General features: G+C 40.2%; 1 protein-coding gene across 2 annotated transcripts in view; it reads left to right on the forward strand.

Moving 5' to 3' along the window:
* Positions 1-4,619: 4,619 nt before the first annotated feature.
* LOC140247687 (amphiphysin) overlaps positions 4,620-23,018 on the forward strand; it is a 99,349-nt gene continuing 80,950 nt past the window's right edge. For both annotated transcript variants that reach the window (XM_072327528.1, XM_072327529.1), the window contains exon 1: positions 4,620-4,849. In XM_072327528.1, the coding sequence (XP_072183629.1) occupies positions 4,781-4,849 (69 nt within the window). In that variant the 5' untranslated portion in view covers positions 4,620-4,780. The remainder of the gene's footprint in view (positions 4,850-23,018) is intronic.

Below are 23,018 nucleotides of genomic sequence, written 5' to 3' on the forward strand. Positions count from 1 at the left end.
TGAGTCTGTCCAGGAGAACTCTGGGGGGAATAATGGTAATGGAAGCTATTGTAAATGAAAGATTTTCCTTGTGCAAATAGAAATGTATGTTGTAACTTCCCAGCATGCTGCTATTTCCACTTTCGATGGGAGAACTGCTGACATTCTCAAAGCTCTGATGCAGTCGGTATACAGGCATGACATTCAACTTGGAATTCCTTGGAATAACTTAATATGAGAAACTGAAAAGAACTGAGTACCAGACTAGCTCTATTAAGAAAAAGCTATGCAAAAAGAAAGAAGAATGAAGATGTGAATAAGGATCCTTGTTAATCAAAAGCTGGCAGTGTGATCTTCAGAGTCTGTGGTTCCTTCAACCTGAAATTTGAGCACACAATTAAAAGCTACAGATGCTAGAATTTGACTGAGTCCTGAGAATGGATGTGGATTTTTGAAGTCTGGGTTAATCTTTACCCAGTCTATGGATTTCACTGCTAAAGTGCCTCCTTTGTGCTCAGATGTGGGGTGTTTTTTGTTGTTGTTGTTTGGTTGCTTGGTTGGTTGGTTTGGAGACATGGTCTCATGCTAGTAGCAATGGGAGGGTATCTCCTCCTTAACTGCCTCCTTGTAATCACTGAAAGTCCAAACAAGATATAGAATCATAGAATCATCAAGGTTGGAAAAGACCTAAAAGATCATCCAGTCCAACTGTTCAGCTATTACCAATATCTCCCACTAAACCACGTCCCTCAACAAAACATCCAGTCTTTCCTTACATGTCATGGCCTTCTCAAAGACACACACAGTCAGAATAGTCATGTATCCTTTAGTTGTTTTTCTCCTCAAGTCACATTTTAAACATTTCAGGATTAGGATTATAAATCTTTCAGGCCATTCCTCCTTTTAGATAACGTGAACGGTAGAAGTGATGGCACTGTGTAAATGTGCATTAGTGCTAGGAACAGAAATGGATAGGTGATCCTGTGATGCGCTCCTGATGTAATTATCCTCCAGTCCACGAGCAAAGAGTCATTCAGGGAATCAAACTGATGTTGTGCAGCTGTCCCCTTTACAAGTGCCTGGCTTATGTGAGGAACTTCCCACCAGTGAAGGATTCACCAAGAAAAGTAAGATTTGTGGTGGAAGTGATTTTAAACAACAGAGACGTTAAATGTCACAATATTCATCGCTGCTGTTATCTAAACGAAAAGTGTGATTTTTCTAGATTCTCACTTTAAAGATAAGGAATATCATAAATATATCTGATGGAAAAGAGGAGGTCTATGGGAAAGTGTGTAATGGGAGAGCAAGCTATTTAAGCAAAAAGGTTGTTTTTTCTTTCAGGAGACATACAAAGGGTGTCTTGACAGTAAGCCTATCTGTCCTTTTCAGCTGCCAGTTAAAAGGCAGATATTTCTGGTTCTGGCCTGTGACCTTACGAATGAGAAGATAAAATGTGTCAAGCACATCTATGCCAAGATTTTTCAAAAGCAGTTTTGAATGACGTCTGAATGCTGAGTTCACAGACTGGGGAAGCTTGAATTTAGGGCATGGGAGGTTGGTATTTTCAGTAAAATCACATACATCTGAAAACTCCTTAGTTTGGGAGCTTCTTTTCTGCTTAGGTGTGGAAGCTCATAGGTTGTACTCACTATTTTCCAAAATCCTGTTTCTGTAGTACTCTGTTTTTCATCTAAAACCTGACATACCAGGATAAGGCCAACTAAACAATGAATATCCTTCTCACAATTAGTTTCTAATGCTTGAATTAACAATTCTTTCTGTCTAAGTGACAAAATATAAAGCCAATTTTACTACACAGCCCCTTCTGCAATGGAGTCCATATTGACTGTAACCGTCAGCAGGGAAGGGAGCTGTGGATCCCAGGAGCTCTAGCAGTGCAGAAATTCATCACAGATCTCAAGGACTTTCCTTCTCATCACCCTATTTTTTTCCTGAAGTGTGCACATTACTGACACTCCAACTATGTACAGAGAAATAATGCCTAACTCTAAATGAGTGATTATTCCTTACTCCTACCTCTACCTCCTAACCCTAAAGGCTTTTGGATGTCTTGTCCAAAAGCAGTCTAAAACCTATTCATTCAGTATCATTAAGTTAAATGCTCTTTTTAGAGACTCATTTCTCGAATGCCTTTTTTTTCTGGGAAGAGGACTTGGAAGGGGCAAGGAATACTCATCTCCTAAAGTATAGCATGAGCATATGTGTACCATAAATACTATGCAGGAATCTTACACAGAAACATCACTGGTGCTCAGTTTGAGAGCTATCTCTACAGGCCCCTCTTTAGTGCTGCTGTCCAGCTCATGTGCAGATGTTTGAGAGGCTCAGGAGGCATCCCAGCTGTTTGCTGACAGAAATTAGTGGCAGGATAGGACTTTACTCCAGGGGAACAAAGTGAGGTGATTGCCAAGCACAGCCTGCCTGTGAAATGAGATAGATTCAAATATTCAAGCTGAAATCAAAGGGCACTTGCACCTCTCCAATAAATGCTCTGCTCTGAACTGCTGCGCCACTGTGCAAGTGCAGGTTCAATGCACGCTAGCATGCTGATGACTCAGAGAGAAGGGTTAATCTAAAGGTATGACAGTGAAAGAAAATGTAGAGGGAAAAAACGCCTTACATTTAGCTAAAATTATAACAATTGTAATTAAAAGCAAATGCTTAAGTCTTTAAATATAGACATGCCTATTTTATTTTATTTTTTTATTAATTCAGATTTTTATTAAAATCTTCCTCTGGATTTTTACAGAGTTTGGTACTGCATCTGTCTTTTCTTTTGACAGTGTTCCTTTCCTTCCTGTTCTGCTGAATCTGTCAGTTCTCCTCACTGTGATCCACATCCTGAGAGCAGTAAGACATACAGAAACTACCCTGATGACTTAGCGAGTTTTTTTCAGCCCATTATACCCTGATTAAGCTGCTGGCATACTACAAAGGAGATGCTGTGTGTAAAAAAATGTTACAAATGCAACCCCACTACATTTAAAGTCATTGAATTTCTCATGTTGCTTTCCCGTGAATGCTAATCTGTATGTCCCGACTGGTGTTGAACTTGGGTACAGGACTTCTGCTCTCTGAAATCCTCAATTACAGAATGATTTTGGCTCCCAGGCCAATAGTAGATCCCAGGATCTACTATTGCTAGATCAGACAGACATCTGGGGACTAAAAGGCATAGGAGAGTGTCTTTATTCCCCTAGCAGCCTGCACGCAGCCCCACAACCAAATATACTCTGCTGGTGATACGTATCACGTTGGCTATCTTTTGTTGAAGAAAACGCATGAGTACACTAAGTTAAGATGCCACTTTTGAAGGACTTTTTGATATTAAAGTGATGTGATCCTCTTGGAGTTTAAACTGGCCAGAAAGACAAACACTAAAGAAGATGTAAAAAATTACTTCAAAGAAGTGGAGAGCCACAGGCCTGCTGGGATTCTGTCTTGATCTTTCACCAGTCTAACAGTGTTGTACGAGACTGGTTGTGATTTTTTGAGAGAGAAAAAAAAAAAAAAAAAAGCTTCCCTTGGTTGCTATGATGTGTTTTCCTTGCATTTCTGCTTTTGATTTGTACATGTTTTTTGTTTTTAAAAGTTATTTACGTGAGAATTAAGTGCCTTGGGTTACAACTTTGTATTCAACATTGTTGCCACCGCTACAGTATGTGTGTTAATTCTGCTTCCTAATATTGCAGGAAAATGTGTGATGCAAGTCTGTAACTGGACAGGTGTCAGAAGTACAAGGTTTCTTTAAACATAGTTTGACTTTCTGGCTATAGGAGACATTGTCTTCTGGCGGGCACAGGGAACGACCTTCTGGCTTGTGTTTTGCATCCATGTGAAAAATCAATGGAAGTGCTGCAAATATAGAACAGCTCTCTATGGAAGAACACAAGCACAGGCTTGGAACTCCACAGTGTTTTGCTTTGCAGTGTTTGTGACTGCATTCTGCTCTCTGGTTCAGGGAACTCCGTGCCTGGCCAGACAAAAGCAATAAATGCCAGCAGGGAATTTGGCACCACAGTAGCGAGGAAGGCTGATTTTGAGCTGAATGCTGTCACCAGCTGCACTTGGCTCAGCCCTGGGTGTGGGTCTGGACATTCTGTCACCCCACTATCATAGAACCATAGAATCATGGAATCATTTGAGTTGGAAGGTCATCTAGTTCAGCTCTCCTGCAATGGACAGGGACACCTACAGCCAGCTCAGGTTGCTCACAACCCCCTCCAGCCTGACCTTGAGTATCTTCAGGGTCCAGGCATCCACCACATCTCTGGGCAACCTGTTCCAGTGCCTCAACACCTTTATCACTACTATATATATATATACATACATATATATATATATACATATATATTTCCCCTCGTATTTCCAGTTTCAATCTCCTCTCTGTTAGTTTGAAACTATTTCCCCTCATCCCCCAGAGCTGACCTACGGGTGCTGGAGATGCCTGGAGACGGGCAGACCCCCAGCAGGGCGGCACTGGGCTGCTTCTGGAAACCGCCGTGTGTCCCCGGCCTGTTCCGTTCCGTATTTTTCTTCATGTTGCGGAAAAACCCAACGAGGGGACACTGCCCGTCCCGCGGGGCCAACAGCCGCCACCGCTCACCTGCGGCGCCGGCAGCCCCGCCTCTCCCGGCCATGTCTTTAAGGCCCTCCTCCTCCTCCTCCTCCTCTTCCTCGCCCTCCCTCCCTCCATCCGTTCCCGCTCGCCGCTGCTCGCCGCCGCCGGGCTCTGCTTCGCCCGCCTTCCCCCACCCCGCTCCCCCCGCCGCCAGCCATGGCCGACATGAAGACGGGCATCTTCGCCAAAAACGTCCAGAAACGCCTCAACCGCGCCCAGGAGAAGGTGCGGGGCGGGGAGGGAGGGGGGTGCCAGGGAGAGGCAGCCTGGTCGAGGGGCGGGCGGAGCGAGGCAGGCTCTGGTGTCCCCCTGCAGCGGGCGGCCGGAGCCGCCGTTACGTAACCGCCCCGGTTCCCACCGCGCCGCAGCAGCGCCCGGAGCCCCCCGGGGGCCCGGCCCTCTCGCACCTCGCGCTCCGGGCGCCGCGCCGGGTCGGGTAGCGGCTGCCTGGCCCGAACCGTGGCGATGCCGCTCTCTCTGCCGCAGGCCCGGCCGTGCCGCCGATGTCCCCTCGCCCGTGTCGTTCCCTCCGAGTCCAGCGGGTCAACCCGCGGGTATAGGCCGGGCGGGCGCAGGGCTGCAGCCCTCCTCCGCTGGTGCATGTAAGGTTCGCCTCATCTCGCCGCCGCAGACACGCTGCCTAAGAGGATTGCTTTTCCTTTAATATCCACGCCTGCTCATCTCGGGCTAAAGCGCTGCTCCCCTGGCCTGGCCGGTGGCACGCCGTGGCCAGAGGAGCGGGGCTTTGGGCAACCCGCCGCCTTCCTCAGTAATTGCTGGAGTTGTGGACAGCTGTTCTGAATGCCGTGGCGTTGGCCGAAGTGTCGGGTAGCCAGACCGGGTTTACTGCTTAGGAAGCTCGGTGCCGGTCCTTCTTGCAGCGCTCTTCCTAGGAGCTGAGTAAGAAGCGAAGCCGGGAAGGTTGTCAAGTTTCTGAGACATTTTTCAATTTTATTTTTATTTTTGCTAATAAAAGCCAATAGCTGTAAGCATTCTGCTTCAGCGCTTGTTCAGTCGTTCAGAACAGGACCATGGACACAGGCATCAAACCAAGCAGAAAAGCGTTTGCATGCGACTGTGTGTAGCATCCGTATCGGCTATCAGCAAGGTTGTTATGAAGCTGTTCTCAGCTTCAAAGCAGTCAGCGAGTGGTCTGCCAGCCCTTCTGAGGGCTAATGAAGCCTCGGTGCCCCTCTAGCTGGCGTTCTGTGTTGTTGTTGTGTATTGATGTCACGGGGCTCTGGAGAATTAGAAAAGATTACTTTATGACCGATGTTTTTCATATCTCCCTGCCTAGAAATCCCTTGCTGCCTCTGTACTGTGTGCTGAGCTCTGACGTGCTCTAAGGGAATAAAAATCACAATTTATATGTTAAAAAGGCTCATACGTAGTCATATCATTATTTATGAATCTGATTGTTGAGATTGTTACAGGCAGGTAATGGACATTCTCTTTCCAGTGCTCCCTACCTGGCTCACAAGGTCATGAAGTACTGGACTTTTCAATACAAAAGTTGTGATGCATTTCTTTTCTTGAAGGTTTTGACTGTGTCTGTTTTCAGATAAAACACCAATTCTTTAATATTTTGAGGAGATTTGGAGATTTCTATTATGTGTGTTCAACTGGGTCAGTACTTGGAGCAGAGACCTACAAATGCCATTTGTTTCCTGTAGGCTTTGTTTCGGTGTTGTTTGCTGGTATTGTTGCTGTTAACAATCTGGTTAATCATAGGTGTAGGTCTTAAAATCATATGTACTGCTTCCAGGTGTGTCTGTGCAGCCACAGATCTGTGGAAACATACAAAGCACACCTTGACTTGAATACCTGAGGTTCTGGTGTTGTGGCAAATGCAGCTCATATTCTGTTCCCCTCCCCGCCTCCCCAGCCCCCACTCTTATAAACAAATAAATACATACATACACACACACACACACACACATATATATATATATATGTATATATATATATATATATAGAGAGAGAGAGAGAAGCTTATTATTGGGTAGATTAAATTTCAGGACTGAGAAGTCTAGGAATTAAAAGTCTGGTATTTGATGGTGTGAACAGGATGGCTCTGTGATGAGTACGTAATACCATGCTGGCTTAAAGAGATTTTAAACACATTCTGAGTTGTTTTATCTTGTTACTTATATTGGATTTGAGCACCTGCAGTTTTCTTAATGTGTTCTTACAGTCAACTGGGTTTATAATGCATTTATAAATAGTTTCTATTATTTGCTATTGTGTGGCAGCTGCATTAAAAATATGGAATGGCTACAATATATGAACCTTTATCCATGGGAACTGTTTATGTAATGATGCACCCATTATCTTCATTTCTTTGCCATGCAGGAGAAATAGTTGTGTGGTCTAGGTAGTGTACATACCCGTATACATGACTGCTTACTATTTATATGACGAAAGCTAAATAACTGATGGAGAAACAAATCATATTGGACAAGTCTAGCCATCTTGCATTAGAAGTGCTTAATCTGAGAGTTCCACAGTTGTCATTTGATGCTATTCTCTTAGTTTAAATAAAATCAATAACTATTCATCTGCGATACAGTATACTTCTGTTATTTTTATATAAGACTTGGTAGCATCAATAATGTTCTTTTTTTCCTTGTAGGGTTCTAGAAAATTTGTAAATTCAATTACACTGTGGAAATGAGTGAGATAAATGTAGCAATGGTTTGGTGTGTCAGTGAAATTACAAAATAGCCTAAATTTTGTATAGAATGAAATCATGAGCTTAGAGTGCTAATGAGAGGAAGAAGGTGATTGTTCAAACAGGGCTGGACCAGGACACTTCTCAAAATGAGGCAGGATTTGAACAACCAAAAATGATTTTTGGTCACTCCATTTTTTTCCATGTCAACTGGAATGCAGTACTTGCAGTAGCATATGTGCTGTGGCAGCCTTATTCTTATGCAAGAATGCCCCATATACCAAACTACACTGTTCTTCCCTGCTTTTCTTCAATGACTTTTCCCCCACTATTTGGAAGCATAGTCGTGCTGAGCTTGCAGCATCTGCTGGCTGCTGCCAACAGTCAGCTGAAGGATCTGGTTTAGAGTTTTAAAAGCATCAGAGCAATTCAGGAGCCTACATCCTAGTCATAAAAGTAAATGAAACACTGATGTGTTTAAATGTCTGCTTATACTGAAAACTGAACAGATGTATTTGTAACTGACTCTGGCTCAGTCAGTCCCGAGGACAAGTTGATTTGGATGAAAACACAGAGTTTGTGTCCTTGGATTCCTCTAAAAGCTTGAACTAAAACTGCCAACCCAATTTGAAACACTAGTTACCACTCATACCTCCCCATCATAACCTAACACTTTTAGCTGCACAGACTCAGAGTTGTCACAACATATCTGAATTCAGTAAGGCTCACTCCTGGGAGCTGAAGTAGCTTTTGAAATTTCAGCTGGTATGCCACTAAAGATGTTCAGCTTCCTGTTAGCTGACTATATGGTTACACCAAAAGTTAAAGTAGTAAATGCTTTAGGACCTTTGGAGGAATAACTACTGCTTAAAGTTATTGCAAAGGAGGAGTTGCCATAGATTGAAAGATAACTCCCAAGAAGTTAATTTGATGATTCTGGCCCAACCACATGCTTTGTTGTAACTGAAACAATGGCTCAGAACTGAATGTGGATCTGCATTTGGAATGCATTCATGAAAAACATGTAATGTGTATTTCACCTGCCTACAAGCATGATGATGTAGCTCTAGCAACCTCAGGCTCATAAAAGAAAATTACTTTATAGTGGTTTAGGACCTTGGCCCCTTATGTGTAGTACACTGAACACATTAAAGTGTTCTGACAGACCCAACATCTGGAAGTCTTTTTTTATTGACACAGGCACATGCAAAAAAGAGGCACTTTCATTTGTCAAGAGCTGTCTGTTAAACTATTTGTTTGTTGGCGAACAAAACCAATCAGAAGTCAGTAATGAATGCCATGGTCTAAACTATGCAGCCCTGATTTTTCTAGCTTCAAAGTCTAGCATAAATAGCTTGAACTTATCTTTCTTTTTCTCTGTCACAGAAATTGCAGAAAAGAGGGAGCACAAGTGGTCATCTTGCCCACTTTTCTAAACCAAAGCAGAATCAGTTGTACTTAAATTATTCCATAGTAATGCTTTTCTTGCCTGCTTTTAAAAGTACCTAATGTTGGAGATTTTGCACTTACCCTAAAATGATCTATGCCATTGCTTAGGTAACCCCAGTCAGAAAAATCTATTCTCACTTAATAAAAATGTCATTGTTTGCAAATTAAGCCCCTTATTCACCATCTTTCCTATAGGGGGTGTGTTCTCTTTTTGCCTCAAAATTTATGAGTGGTTTTCTGTTACACACTGTGCACCCTTCAATCTGACTGAAGTTACTGCATGACCAACCAGCCCAGAGAGTAGCCACTTTTAAAATATTAATTGCTTTTGACGTTTTGGTTTCTAATATGCAGTGTAAAACACAGGGGTAGATTCCAGTTGTCTGGCTGCCAAATGTGTAAGAAACAGAAGAAGAAATGACCAGAGCTCTTTCCTGTTACATTCCTTTGTGAAGATTTTCTTGTTACAGAAAGTAAGGAAATCAGTTTCCTCATTTCCAGTTTTCTTCCCATACACAATAACAGCCATGATGCTGTAAGTCACCGTATCTTCCTCCTTGTTACTTAGCTTGCATCAAATCATCAAAAACAGCATAAAAGTGCTGTTTCCTCAGTTTTATGGGAATCAATATTACCACATTCAATGACCAAAGTATTGACAATATCAAGGTGACCCATTCCTCTATTCTTGCTGGACAGTTTCATCTTCTCACTTTCATTTTTTTTTTTCTTCCCATCTCCTTTTTTAGTTCTTGGGTGTATGCCTGTCCCTCAGATCTTATCTGTGCAAGTGGTTTCTTGAGGTTTGTCTGTCACCTCATGCATTTCACTGAGAAGTAAAAAAGTATCTGTTGCTACTTGTTGGGCTTGGGTATCAGGTCCTTCTTTACTATGTCTTGCCTCTCCACCAGATCCTTTCTCTTGCCTTTTTGTATGATCAAAGAACTAGTGCTCCTGAACCAAGGTCTGCCCGTGACTGGTGTTCCATGGGCTTACCATGAGTGGTCCACAGTTGCTCTGCTGCCTTCATACTGTGACACAACTAAAAGTGAGGCTTAAATGGTGCATATAAAAGAGACGTTGGGGTATCAGTTACCTGGTTTTGAGTAGCTTTGGCATCTCCTTCTACTTAACTAATCTTGTAAAGAAATGAAGGAATGTTTTGCCATGTTTCCAAGCAGCAAATGTATTTGAAGCCTCCAATTCACCCATGCAGCTTCCTCCAGGAAGTCGACTGTGGTTCTCTGAACTCACCTGGAGATAGCAAGTAGATTCTTCCACCTGTCTAAGATATACACAGTGAGGTTCACCTCTACCAAAACCAATGGCAGAAGGCACTGATTGCTATATGAGTCCTTCTACTCAATTCAGGGATTGAAGAGTAGTTGGGGAGAAGGGTAGCAGATGGCTCTACTGCTTCAGGATGGGGGGAGTGTTTTCCTTGGGGAACTTTTTCCTGATTTAGTTCATTGGGCTTGACTGCAAGGTCAGCTGCTTGGAGTTTCCAGTCCTGAATGTTTCAAACACTGGGTTTCTGGAGGATTTAGGGAAAACTCTCCAACATCCTTGCTGTGTGCTGCTGAGCCTATGCTGCTCTTGAATATGAGCTTATTTATCCTGACCTGATGAATAGCTAGTTACTCAATAGTCACCAGAATCTTAAACCAATTATGTACTTGGAAAAGCAGATGTATAGTTTTGTAATGCGGAGTCCCAGTTTATTGGAGTTTATCCATATGTTTGAGTGTTGCTTAAAAAATAGTTGTATGATAAAGAAGCATGTAACACATTCCTCAAGTTCCCTTTGTGCAATGAGAAAACTAATGTGGGAAGTAGCCCGTCCCTCTTCTTGGCTGCTCCACCTTCTTTTGTCTTCTCAGTAATATCCTTCTGTATCTGTAGCAGAGGAACATCTATAAGACACTGCAGAATTGAGGACTGGTGTGGACAAGCACTTTGAAAACATCTAAACAACACTGTACCAAGTAAGAATGGTGGTAGGGCAATGGGGGAGTTCAGAACCTTTCTTTGGACAGAGACAGAGAAAGGTCTGGACCACTTTTCAAGCCTTTGACTCCCAGTGCCCTGCAACTGCTTCTCAGTTGTTTCTCTTGTGGTTGTTTTTGTTGTTTTTGTTTTTTTTTTTTTCAAACCACCTTTTATTTTTTATTTTTTTTTCCAATAAAGCGTTCTAGTCCTCCCAGATAGTTTCCCCTGTTTCATTGTCTTTGCCCCTGTAGCTGATTCATTTGATGCTTTCTTGAGTTCTCAGCTTGGAGTCTCTTTCACCTCATTTTTATTTATTTATTGCACCTAGAAGTCTTAAGTCTGTCATTCATAGTGATACAGAGCCCAGTGATATGCATGAGCTGCAATCAGTTCTCTTTATCTACGATACAAAAGAGAGGAGGAAGGCTTGCCAAAGTCTTGGATTGTCACTAAAACAAACGATTTGAAAAATAATTTATAGTCTATGTTAGCAAACAGAAACTCTTATTTTTCCAGAAGCATTTCAAAGAATGCCATCATTATAGCACACACATGAGGTATATGCTGGAAGCATGAAATCATTTTGTCGGAATAAATTTATCAGTAATTTTAGGTACAGGACAAATATTACACCTGTTTTTACATATGGAAATCTTAATGAGGCTAATCTTAATGAAGGCATAATTAACTGATGGTTTCATGTTGCTCAAATCTCTGCTAAGCACACTGGCATCACAAGAACAGTAATATTAGGATCAAAAGGCAGAACAACAAAAAAATAAAAATTTAATGGTAAACTCAGGCCTGGAGAGTGGAATGGAGCAGGGCTCAGTTCAGAAGCAGGTTAGTGCGGTGCTGGCTTAGGGTACTGGTATCCAAAGCTGACTTTGGTAAGGGGAGAAAAGCGTGTGATGCAAGACAAAAGAAACTCCAGAGCAGGCACAGCAAGATGCTGCAACCACAGCACTCTCATTGTGGGACCACATTTAGGAAGCATTAAAGTTGCAGATTCATTGTATGAGAAATGGCAAGAGGGAAACAACCCACTTGGGGTCATTTTCCAGGTGATAAGATGTCTGGATGAGATCCAAAAATGAACCTGATGTTTTGTGATAGGAATTCAAAATATGGAATTTGGATTTCAATAACCATAGAAGTATAACAGTGCGAGGAAGTGCCTTTGAATTTAAAAAATCCTACACTCTTTCCTCTCTGTTCTGTGAAGTCTCTTTTGGATTAATTAGTAAAGAAGTGAACATATTCCTTATGATGTGACAGTCCTGCAGACTGCTAAAATGTGACTTGTTGATAGCTCATCTCTACATGTTGCCCTACTTAATTCTCAGCAGAAATGTGGGCAGAATTCATCCTATCAGAACAGTTGCTTCATCTTTCATGTTTGTTCACCTCCCATCTTCTTTTTTTTGTTTTCTTCTCCAGTCGTTCCTTCCTTGCTGGTTTTTTTTTCTTTCTTTCTCTGTTCTTTCAGGGCTTCCTAAACAAGTTATTACAAACTTAAACATCAAAGCAGTTTACAAAAAGGACTCCAAACATTGCAAACTTGCTACTGAAGGGTTGTTTTGTTGTTGTTATTATTGTTTTTGTGGTTGTTTTTTATTATTTAATTTGCCTTCTGTTCTGCATTAGAGGTGAGTCAGATGGAACCTGGCAATTATTTTAGGGACTGGAGGGCAGGGCAGAGCAAGGCCCACCCAGTGATAGGAAGCTGAGAATAAAGTGACAGAATACCACACAGGCTGTACATTTATGTTGTAGTTAAAGATGCCAGTGCATAAAAACCAAATGTGTAAGCTGAAGCATTCTGCAGTGGACTACGTTCACAAGTGTTATTTTTGTAGGAAGCTCCAGCTAGATCCACAGGAATTTCACCCAACTGATTGCATTAGAATGTAGCCCAGCAGTGCTGTTACTCTCAGTGCAAGGTGCTGTTTGTGCCATAGCACTTCTGAACTTCTGCTCTCTGCTCCTGTTTATATTAAAAAGAAAGAAGCAAACAAAAAAGCAACAGAAAAGCTTCCTATGAAATTTGCATCTCAAGGATCTGAAAAGCATATTTCAGAGAAGGCAAGCCTTGCTGATGTTTTGCAGAGCTGAAGAGGGTTTTATTCTTAATACCACCCTGGTGTTGTGTTTGCTTGTACAATCAATCCAAGATTATATTTGTTTGAAGCAGAATGCCAGCATCTTTGGTGCAAAGTTCCATTTTAGGGTAAAAATTAAATGGCAGTTCACAAATTAGCCAAAAATCTAGGTTGATTTGACAGCCAAACTGAAAAACAAACTGGGAGGAAATTAAAGTAACTTTTAGCTGACCAACTTCTGCCATTTGTGTGTTGTCTTACCTAGTCACATCTCCAAGAGTCAGAAGAGAAATATGGCACGATGGAGGGGAGGGAGCTCTGAGAAATACTTGGAGTCAAGAACACGTGTTTACAGGTTGCAGAATGAATGGTGAACTTGAGGATGGAGTATTTTTATTGTTGTTTCAACTTGAATTGTGCTGTTTAGACCTAGTTTCTACTCAGAGGGTTGTTCTGAAGTTGTATCCCCCTGAAAAATATATTGTAAAGGAGTCCCTATTCAGTAGCAAGGCTTTTCAGCAGGATCTATTTTCATGAGCAGTAAATTGTGGGATATCATCTTCCCCCTTACAGAATCCAATTTCAAGTTTTACTCAAGGCTTTTGTACCAATATCTGTTTGTTAATGTCCACTGGTACATGCCCATCCTACCAAAGGCTTATACTGTCATACACTGTGTAATAATGTTGTTGGATTGCTCTTTAATATGTGGTATCAGAAGTGTTTGTAGTACTGTAGTTGTAATATAAACCCAGGAGAGATTTATCCCTCCACTTACTGAAAGGAAGAGACTCCAAGCAAGAACTGAGAGTAACCTTTTGGATTACTCCATGGAGACACAGTGTGTTGTCTGAATCTTCATCCAGTGTAAGCTCTAATAAAATAAGAACTCTCCAAACCCTGGCTGGGTGAGGCATAACTCAGAGTGTCAAGCCTTCCACCTGGGCAGGGGTGTATCTCTGTGCATTGCAGAAGAAAATGATTGCATTTGTGTTTACAGTGGCCCAGGAAAAAATGGGGTTTGCATCCTTAACAGAGTTTGTCTGGTACTTACAGTGTTAGCAAAATAAATAGGGAGGACACATTGGTTTTTTAAATCCCTATCCCTATGCACAAAAGAGAAGAATTTAACATCTGACTAGTCTGATGCATAGCAGCAGAGTTGTTGAACAGTTATAGAGACATGTAAAAGGCATTCAGCTGACACTGACACATGTGCAGACTGAACATCCGTTGCAGTGAATGAGAATAACCAGTGGAAAATCTTGCATTCACTTAAATGAACATCTAAATGTAATGGGATGCTTGTAAAAATGGAAGTCTGACAGACAACCAGTGTTTGTTGAAAATAAAAAAGTACTAGCTAAGTTCCTTTGTTTTACTACAGTCCCTGTAAGAGTCTATGTGTCCAAAATGGAGTACGCATAGATTTTCTTTGTAGATGTTTTTTCACAATGAAATGCAAATGTTAGGAAGACATCATGTTTTCTTTGCAATATCCTTTTTTGTATTACTTAGGAACTAAGATTAAAAAAGTCTTTCACGTATGCAGTCTTAAGAGAATTTTGTCATAACTTCATGTCAGTAAGGCAAGAAAACACACCCATGCTAATATAAATTGAACCCAAACAGATGGCTGCATTACTTTTATATAATCTATGAAAATTAAATAGCTCAGTCTTAAAGCAATAGCATTTTAGTAAACAATTAAGTAGCTGGGTCCAATACGCATAAGATAATGCTGGTATAAGACTAAAGTGATGCTGTGGTTGATTAAGGTCAGCTCCTTTAGATGAGAATTTAAATTTCAGTGGGGCTACCTATTTAGAATTAAAAGGGAAATCAAATACTTAATTTAAATTAAATATACTGAAAAATAAGAAAAGACTAAGGGTTCAAATATGGACAAAAATCAGCACTCAGTTATATAATGCTTTAATAGAAGTATTAAAAAATGGCAAATGACAATTAGTATCTTATATCTATTAGAAGAGTGTAAATGCTGTTAAATATAAAATCCAGTTACTATTTGTGTCACATAAGCCTGACTTGCAGTAAACAGCTCAATTTCAAAACAATGGGTTGTTTTCTAATTCAGCACATGTAATTGTGTGTTGTTGCTTGGTCCATAAAATCTGCAGTAGCTAATTGTACCAGAGACACATAAAAATGCCTATACTCCCACTTAGGATCTTACTGATCCTTTAGTCTTTGACAAGCGTAGGAATAACAGAATTCTTCCTTTCTCACTGCCTGCATCAGAAAAGGCAATGATTTATATGTATTGGATAAACCAGGGGAAAGGTCCTTCCCCAGCACAAGCTTTATGTGATTCATACACATACCGAGAGTTATTTTACTCTGTTAGTAATCTCACTGACATGTAGTGGACTGCCACATAGCAGAAAGAAATGTACGCAAATCAGTGTCAGCCAGCTTCCCACCTGGGTTACATTTACTCCCATTGTCTTTTTTATTTATTTAATTTAAATGTTTTGAGTTGTTTTAATACAAAATCTGGTCTTCAGTTGAATTGTGTAGGAGTTCAGTCTGAATAAAAGAATTAGGATCAGAGCCACACACTGAGAGCAGTGATTGCATCCATTACAGTATTTAACCTTTATCTCTATTACAAATTGTGATGAACTTGTTATCAAATGACTCTTAAAACATATCACTTAAAGGATTTCCTCTTTATCTTGTTTTTCTGGCAGCAGAATATGGCTCTGCTGGTTAAGTGTAATCCAGTTCACCATGCTAGCACAAGATTTAACGCTATATGGTCTCTGAACTAGCTCTGCATGGGACTGAATTTAGTCATAGCTAGCTGCATGATTTTCTGCAAATTACAACTTGTTGTGTGTGTACATATATTCTGATGTAAGAGCAACTTTTACTTCCCAGTATCTCTTCAGAATCAGAAGCCATTTTTCTCCTCGTTGTGAGGGAATCTATCTAGCTATGCTGGCAACAGTTCTGACCTGTGATCATAAAATTCCTGGCTGACCTAGCTGTGGTCTGCACAAATTGATACTTCTGTTTTGCTGATACTGCAAGTTTTGTGGCTAATTGCAACTATTTCAGCACACCTGCAATAACCAACAGAGGAAGTTCCTGACATGGACTTTATGCTAAGATTTAGCAAGGGTGTATGCATGTTCACTTTCTCAAGCCTTTTGCTTGCTACCTTTGCAACAGATGCCTACACACAAATGCAGAGGGCTTAATAGAAGAGTCTGGGACCGTCTGTCACTGTTTTTAATCTTGCTAATTTTTCCTTGCCTATTTGTACCCATCAGTTGGAATGTACATGTAGTTTGATTGCTCCCTTTTCATTTTTCTACGCTCCAACAGTGTATTTTGTTCATTTGAGGCCTGAAAGTGCAAAATGTTTAGTCTGAACCCAAAGAATTATTGACTTGAAAGATGTTTTTTCATCATCTCTTTTGCTTCTGCAGAGTAAATTCCAACATTTTGTTGTTCTGTTTAAAACAGTGAAAAAAGAAATAAGCCATCATTGTTCCAAGAAACAGGGAAGGACAATGTATCAGGCTGGTTTCTTCGTATTTGGAAGAATAATAGGACTTTCTGTTTTCCCTTCCACCTTATAAAGGACCTAGCATGGATTTACTGAAAATGGGAGTGAATAATTATTTCCCTCATTCCTTTTGATTAGCATTTTTTAAATTTTTAATCACATGCACAGCCTGTGCAGAACCCATCACTATTTCTTTCTTTATTTCCATCAGGACAATGTGTAAGGTTTCAGGTAAGTTTGAATTTAGAACTGTAGAATAATTTAGGTTAGAAAAGACCTGTGGGTGCCATCTAGTCCATCTTCAGCTCAAGACAGAGACATCCTCAAAGATGGGCCGAGTTGCTCAGTTCTGTGTGTGTGCTTGTGTAGAATCTCTCCGAGGGCAGAGATTGCCCAGAGTGCTGCACTATTTCATGATGATCCTTCACTGTTCCTTTTCCTTTGCACCACTGAGAAGCCTATCTCAGCCTTTTCTATAATGACCAGTTAAATATTCAGAGACTGAAAACAGGTCTCATTCCTTTAGTCTTTTCCTGGTTGAACAGGTCCAGCTCTTTTCTTATGTTGAATGCTGCAGTCCCCTGTGCATCCCAGGGCCTCCCCACTGTCACTGATAACTCTTGTCTTTTGAAAAGAGATTTTTGAAAAATCAAACTCTTGATTTTCTTGACTGTGTGAGACTTACTGGAATGAGCTAATGAAATTAAACAAGTATTCACCCTCTTTGCCACTCTAGTGTTTTGTCAGCCTGTACAGAGATGGGGAGTTGTGTTGAGTGTGGCAGGAGCAAAGCACTGCCTACACTGAAGTGGAAACCAGCCTCTAAAGAAAATTGTTGGTGTTCATTGCATATAGATAGGTTTGACTCTGGGTCATAGCCAACCTTTGGTTCATGTAGGTGAGTTCTCTGGAATCAATGGAAATGTATCTGGTGTAGCTGAGAGCATTTTAAAAAATATATATGTTGATTCATCTCCACAACTGCTTTTGCTTAATCCACATTTGGAGTGCTTCTTATTACTTTACTTTATGGCCTTATGGAGCAAGAAAGCATGGCAGTGTCTCTCTGCAGAAGTTCAAGATTCAGGCCCAGGTGGCCTATTAGCCTATGAATGAAATCCCTGATGAAAGGGATCATTGGGAGTGGTCTGTAAATGTAGAAGCCCTACTTTGCATACAGACCAGATAAACTTAGGAATTACTTAAAGGTATTTAACTCCATACTGTTTATGCAATAATCTTAGAGTTCCATTGTGTTTCAGTAAGCTTCATGTACACAGCAGCATCCAGAATATCATAACTTCATCAGATTCATAACTGCAGTTCCTAACAGCTTTGCGGTATCTGTGTTCTGCTGTTAACTTGTTCCTGTAATGTTTCTGTGGAGTCCAATAACAATAAATATCATCCTTCTGCACATGATGCAGCAGGTGGAATTGTTCTTATTTCTCATAGCAGAGAGGAAAGGCTCTCCTCAGACATACTCCTTTTTCCATGCAGATACGCTTCATGTAGAGAGTTTGAGATTCTTTAAATTTCATTTGACATTTCCTGAATGCATTTACTGTGTAGAAGTAGTTCCAGTAGTTTCAGGCTAGTCTGTTTTGCATGCTTGCTGTATGATTGTTTTATAAGTGCATACAGTGCAGTCAGTACAGAAGTATATGTACCTTTCTGCCTTGAAACTGGAACTTGGTATGGTAGTCCTGGAAGGAATAGGAATGTTCCTTCACATCTTCACATTGCCTGTTGTGATGCCACATCTGTGGTATGGAAACACCTTGTGTTTGATATATATCAAAACAACTAATTTGAAGATAACCTACTGTTCTCTGCAGTGGAAATACGAGGCTATATTCTCAGCTACTGTATCAGCTCACATCAGCCTGCTGACTTCACTGACTTTAATGTCAGATGAAAATCTGGCTGATGTCTGGTGATTCTACCTACATTAATTTTAATGTCCTTGCTGGGGAAAACTTTGTGCCACCCTGAGCCTTTGTCTGGATCAAGACTGTATGGCTCCCAGTACTTGTGGTTTTGGCTTTTGGCAGTAGAACGTGCAACATTGCTTCCACCCTTCTCCTTTGCCAAAAACTATAACTGTGTTTAATAGATCTTCATAGATTTTCAACTATGTATATATATAGATTTTGAATATATTCATACCTCTGCAAACCATTTTGCTCTCAGTTCTGTGGTATTCCTTTATTTTATTTTTTTTCTAATAAAGCAGATGCCTTGGAGAATGGGTTAGACCTCAAACATTCTATACCTAACAATTTTTGCTACCCAATTTTGCAGGCAGCATTTATTTTTTTAGTTTCCAGTCTGTGTTTAATGTGCATTTAGTATACGAAAGCCATAATGCAGAGCAGATGTGAATCCAGTGATAAAACTCTGTTTTGTTGGAGACTAGAGATCTAGAAATCTACATTTAGTACTCTGCAGCATCCTTTCATCTTTAGGGGATGAACAAATAAAATGTCTGTGTCATCTCTGAGACTGTTCCAAAGACTTGTGAAGTGCTGGTATATTCTGCCATATTAAGTGTATTTGATTTATCTTTTGTCCCCTCTTTGATTAGAACACAAAACCGTATGTAGCATCCACTTTCTTTTTTCTTGATAGGTTATAATTTTTTTTAAGTGTTTTTGTTTGTTTGTTTGTTTTGTTTTCTTTCTACTTTTAAGAAACATCCCCCACTTCTCACCCTTGAATTATGTAGGGATGGGAGAGAGTGGGAAAGGTGTGGGCAGAAGACTGTTAATGTCAGGGCAGCTCAGAACACAATGTTTCAGATTTCTTTCATCTCTTCTGTTGCATAATGCCATCAATACTTCACTGAAACTTGATTTGATAAGCTCAGGTTGAGTCCACTGGCAGTTAGAAAATGCCTCTGATATTGAGTGTATGCATGCATTTTTCACTAGAGGGTATTGTTTTTCTCTGTGGTCAGAACAAAAGGGGCTACAGAAATCTATTAATCTGAAAGAGCCCAGATGATAAAAAGCTCATGCCAGCAGTTTTGCCCTTACAGTGGAATGATGTCAAGAAATCTTTAAATCTCATCAACTTTAAAAAGATTTTCATCTTAACACTTCTCATATTTTTCTAGTATTGAGGTTTTTGTTGCAGTGTTCTGCAAGGTCATCTTTGGGAGTCTGGGAAGCTTACATGTTTATCATTTTTAATTGCATCTGCAAATCAAAGCACAGTGACAAAGCAATTTAAATACTGCACAAGTGATTCCTCTGGTATAAATTGTGAGGAAAATGAATACGCTTATAACAGCTGGTAAGAATTTTCCCACTGAAATTCTTGTCTGAGCCAAGAACTAAAGTTTCTACTGAAAAAGGCCCCATAGTGTGTTAAATATTGAATGTTTTTGTTTGTTGATTACTTTCATCATGTCTTTAAATTATTTTCATTTAATTCATAACAAAATAGAACAAAAAAAGTACTTTGTGCTATTACTGTTCCAAAAGCCTCTTATTAAAATGTTAGAGTCTTTAACATAAAGTCAAGTTATCTTTGCAATCTCAAGTGATACTGTGAAGTTGGTCTACAATCCTGAGCCCCTATTGATTTCATTATTTTTCTTGCTCTTTTTATTCCTGGGGGTGGGGGAGGGAGGGCAGGCAGGGAAGGGTGGAGTGCTTAGCTTTGGGGATTATTTTATATAATTGTGTCCAGACAGAAAACTTGAGAAGACTGAGAGGGGACCTGATCCTGGTCTATAAATATCTGAGGTGTGGGGGCAGAGTAGGGAGGCCAGACTCTTTTCAGCAGTGTGTGGAGACAGAACAAGGGGAAACGGGCAGAAACTGGAGCATGGGAAGTTCCACATGAATGTTTGCAAGAACTTCTTTACGGTGCATTGCATTTACATAGCAAATTAGATAAATGACATAATGTGCATCAAAACAGCTTACCAAGAAGTTGGGTTTGTGTAAATACTTGAAGAGAAGACATCAAATGTGTTAGAGGAAGGAGACTAAATCCAGGCATGTCAGCAGATCCTGTTTTTAGTGGGGACAGATTGAGCAGAATCAAGGAGGGCATTTTCATACATATGTAAATACCCCCCCCCCCCCCCCCACACACACACATATATATAAAAAGGATTGTTTGCTCTTAAGATTATCAGTTCTGATAAGATGCAGGTAGAAAAGAATCTGATGAATGTCCCCATCATCACACAAACTTGGAAGTAATACTGCAAGTATTGCTGCTTGATGGAATAGACAATGTATTTGACTCACTTCAGACTGTGCAGCAAGCCCTAGGCAGAATGGCAAATGAAATGGTAATCCAAGTTAATTTGACAAACAGAACCAAAAAGCTGAAATTCAGCAAAAATGAACAAATGGCAACAGTACAAGGCCAGTCCAAGAACTTGACTTAGGAGTGATCAGAGCTAGTGGAGTTTACAAAAATGCAGAAGGTAAAAAGTAGTCAAGTCGCTGATGTTAGCAATTCAGTTGGTGACTTTTGTGTACTTTCGGGCAAGAATTACTTGAGAAGTGAGTAGAAAATATACAGAGATAGAGGAGGAGAAAATGAAATGCATTCCCTTAGTCTAGTACAGAAAACACTAAGTGCAGAGGTGATGTCTTCTATGTGAAACTATTTACCATTACCAGATTGGGGTCTGTTTAACTAATGGGAACTCTTTTCTAGACTGTCAACTCCTTAAGAGCATACATGTAAATTTTCACTGTCACACAACTTCAAAATCTTCATTCATGAGGTGTGATTTGACTTGAAGGGTATCTAGATATGATTTGAGTTCTGTAAGATGATTTTAAATAGGAAGAAATAAAATCCTGCTAATTGGGCATATTTAAAATGAGCATGGAAGGGGGACAACATAAGTTGTATCTTATGTGATTCTGCAGCTTTGTTTTTTTCTCTCCTTAAACCTCTGTTGTGGTTTGTTAATGAAGGTCTGCACTAGAACATGACAAGTTGCAAAAGCTGGTCTATAAATACTTATATATTTACAGTTTTTGCTATTTTGGGTAAAATATGAGCCATTGGAATAATTAACAGAAACTTAATTATTTTTTAACTTATCTGGCTTTTCCTGAGCTTACAATCTTTCTTTTGTTATCTCTTGTTAGAGCAGATTTGTGAATGACAACAGGGAGACTGTAGTTTTCTATGGGGAAAAAAAAGAAGGAAAAAAATATAAAATATTCTGTCATTTAGGAATCTGTCATTTAGAGACAGTGTAGTATTTCTTTCTAGATCTTTCTCTGTTAACTGTATTAACATGTCTCAGTACTTGTCACTATACGAGTTAGAGAAGTTGATCTGTTGTGGCATGGCAAAAAATACTGGTCTCAAGATTTGACTTTCAGGACCTCTTCAGGGCACTGGGAGGTTCCAAAAGGAAATTTCCAACCTGAAGATGTTATATGCTAGAAGTGATCTCTCCAGTTACAAACCAGGCTGAGGAGTTTGTAGGTGTCATGCAGTTGGGTTCCTTTTTCACAGAGCAGAGCAAGTGTTGCTCTGCTAGTAGCAATCTGTTTGCAGTATCAGGACTGTGAGTCAGATTCTTAATTACAAGGGGAGAAAAATGAAAAGAAATTACTTCAAGCCTTATATTGTACTTCCCTGCTCTAACAGTCCTTTGGGTGTGCAGAAGGCACCAGGCTTGGTGGTGCATCTAGGAATTACTCCTAGAGTCGGGCTCCACCTCAAAAGCCCAGTAGAGCTCTTAAATATTTATTTTGAGCATAAATTATTTCTTGACATTCAATATTGAAAACTATTGTCTTCTGCCAGGCTGGAATGAATTAATGTGTTGATTGCTCACAGTGTTCCTCTTAATCCTCAGTTGTGAAGCTAGGAATCCAGGGGACATATTTTAATTTTGATGAATCCAGATGTGTAGGCGTCAGGAACAGGATGAACCTACTAGTGTGTGAGCTGTAGACACAGACAATGAGTGAGACATCTTGATCAAATACTTCCTTTGTCGTAAAGGCCATGAAACAAACTGAGGAAAACTGTGATGGGTAACTAAACACATACCTACAATGAGCCTCACATTGCTCTGAAGTATATATGCCTTTTTGTTGAACCAGAGTGGAGTTATGTGGTTAGAGGTGACCAGCCTGGGAAACTGATGTCCTCAAGCTGGAAAATGGTAAACATCTGTGATCTCCACTAGCAAAACTGCTCCAGCATTGTACTTAAATGTTTTCCCAGTTTCATCTTGCTTATGGACTTGGCATGCTAACTACTGACTCCCGTATAGTCTTGCTAATTCATTCACCCTTCAAGTGACATTCAATTCCCACATACCTGTTAGGAAATCCTTCTGGCGTTCCTGTAATTCTATTGAAATCTTCCTGAATGGGAAAGGAGATTGAATAAAAATGCCATGATCAAAATCAGATTGAAATAGTATTCGTAACTAGAAAAGTCACTCAGAGTAGTGTAGGTATGGAGCAACGGTTTGTGTTTTTGTTGTTTTTTCTATGATATGTGTGAAAACACTGAGTCTTAGGTTACTGTGGGGTGAAACATAATCAGGAGTGTTAATTTAAAACATAAAATACAGCACTTTTTGCTTTCTCTTCAGCTCTTCTTAATATCAGAAGGAAGTTAAGCAAGATGAATAGCTGAAAT

The sequence above is a fragment of the Excalfactoria chinensis genome, chromosome 2 (genome assembly GCF_039878825.1).
Source record: "Excalfactoria chinensis isolate bCotChi1 chromosome 2, bCotChi1.hap2, whole genome shotgun sequence".
Lineage (NCBI taxonomy): Eukaryota > Metazoa > Chordata > Aves > Galliformes > Phasianidae > Excalfactoria > Excalfactoria chinensis.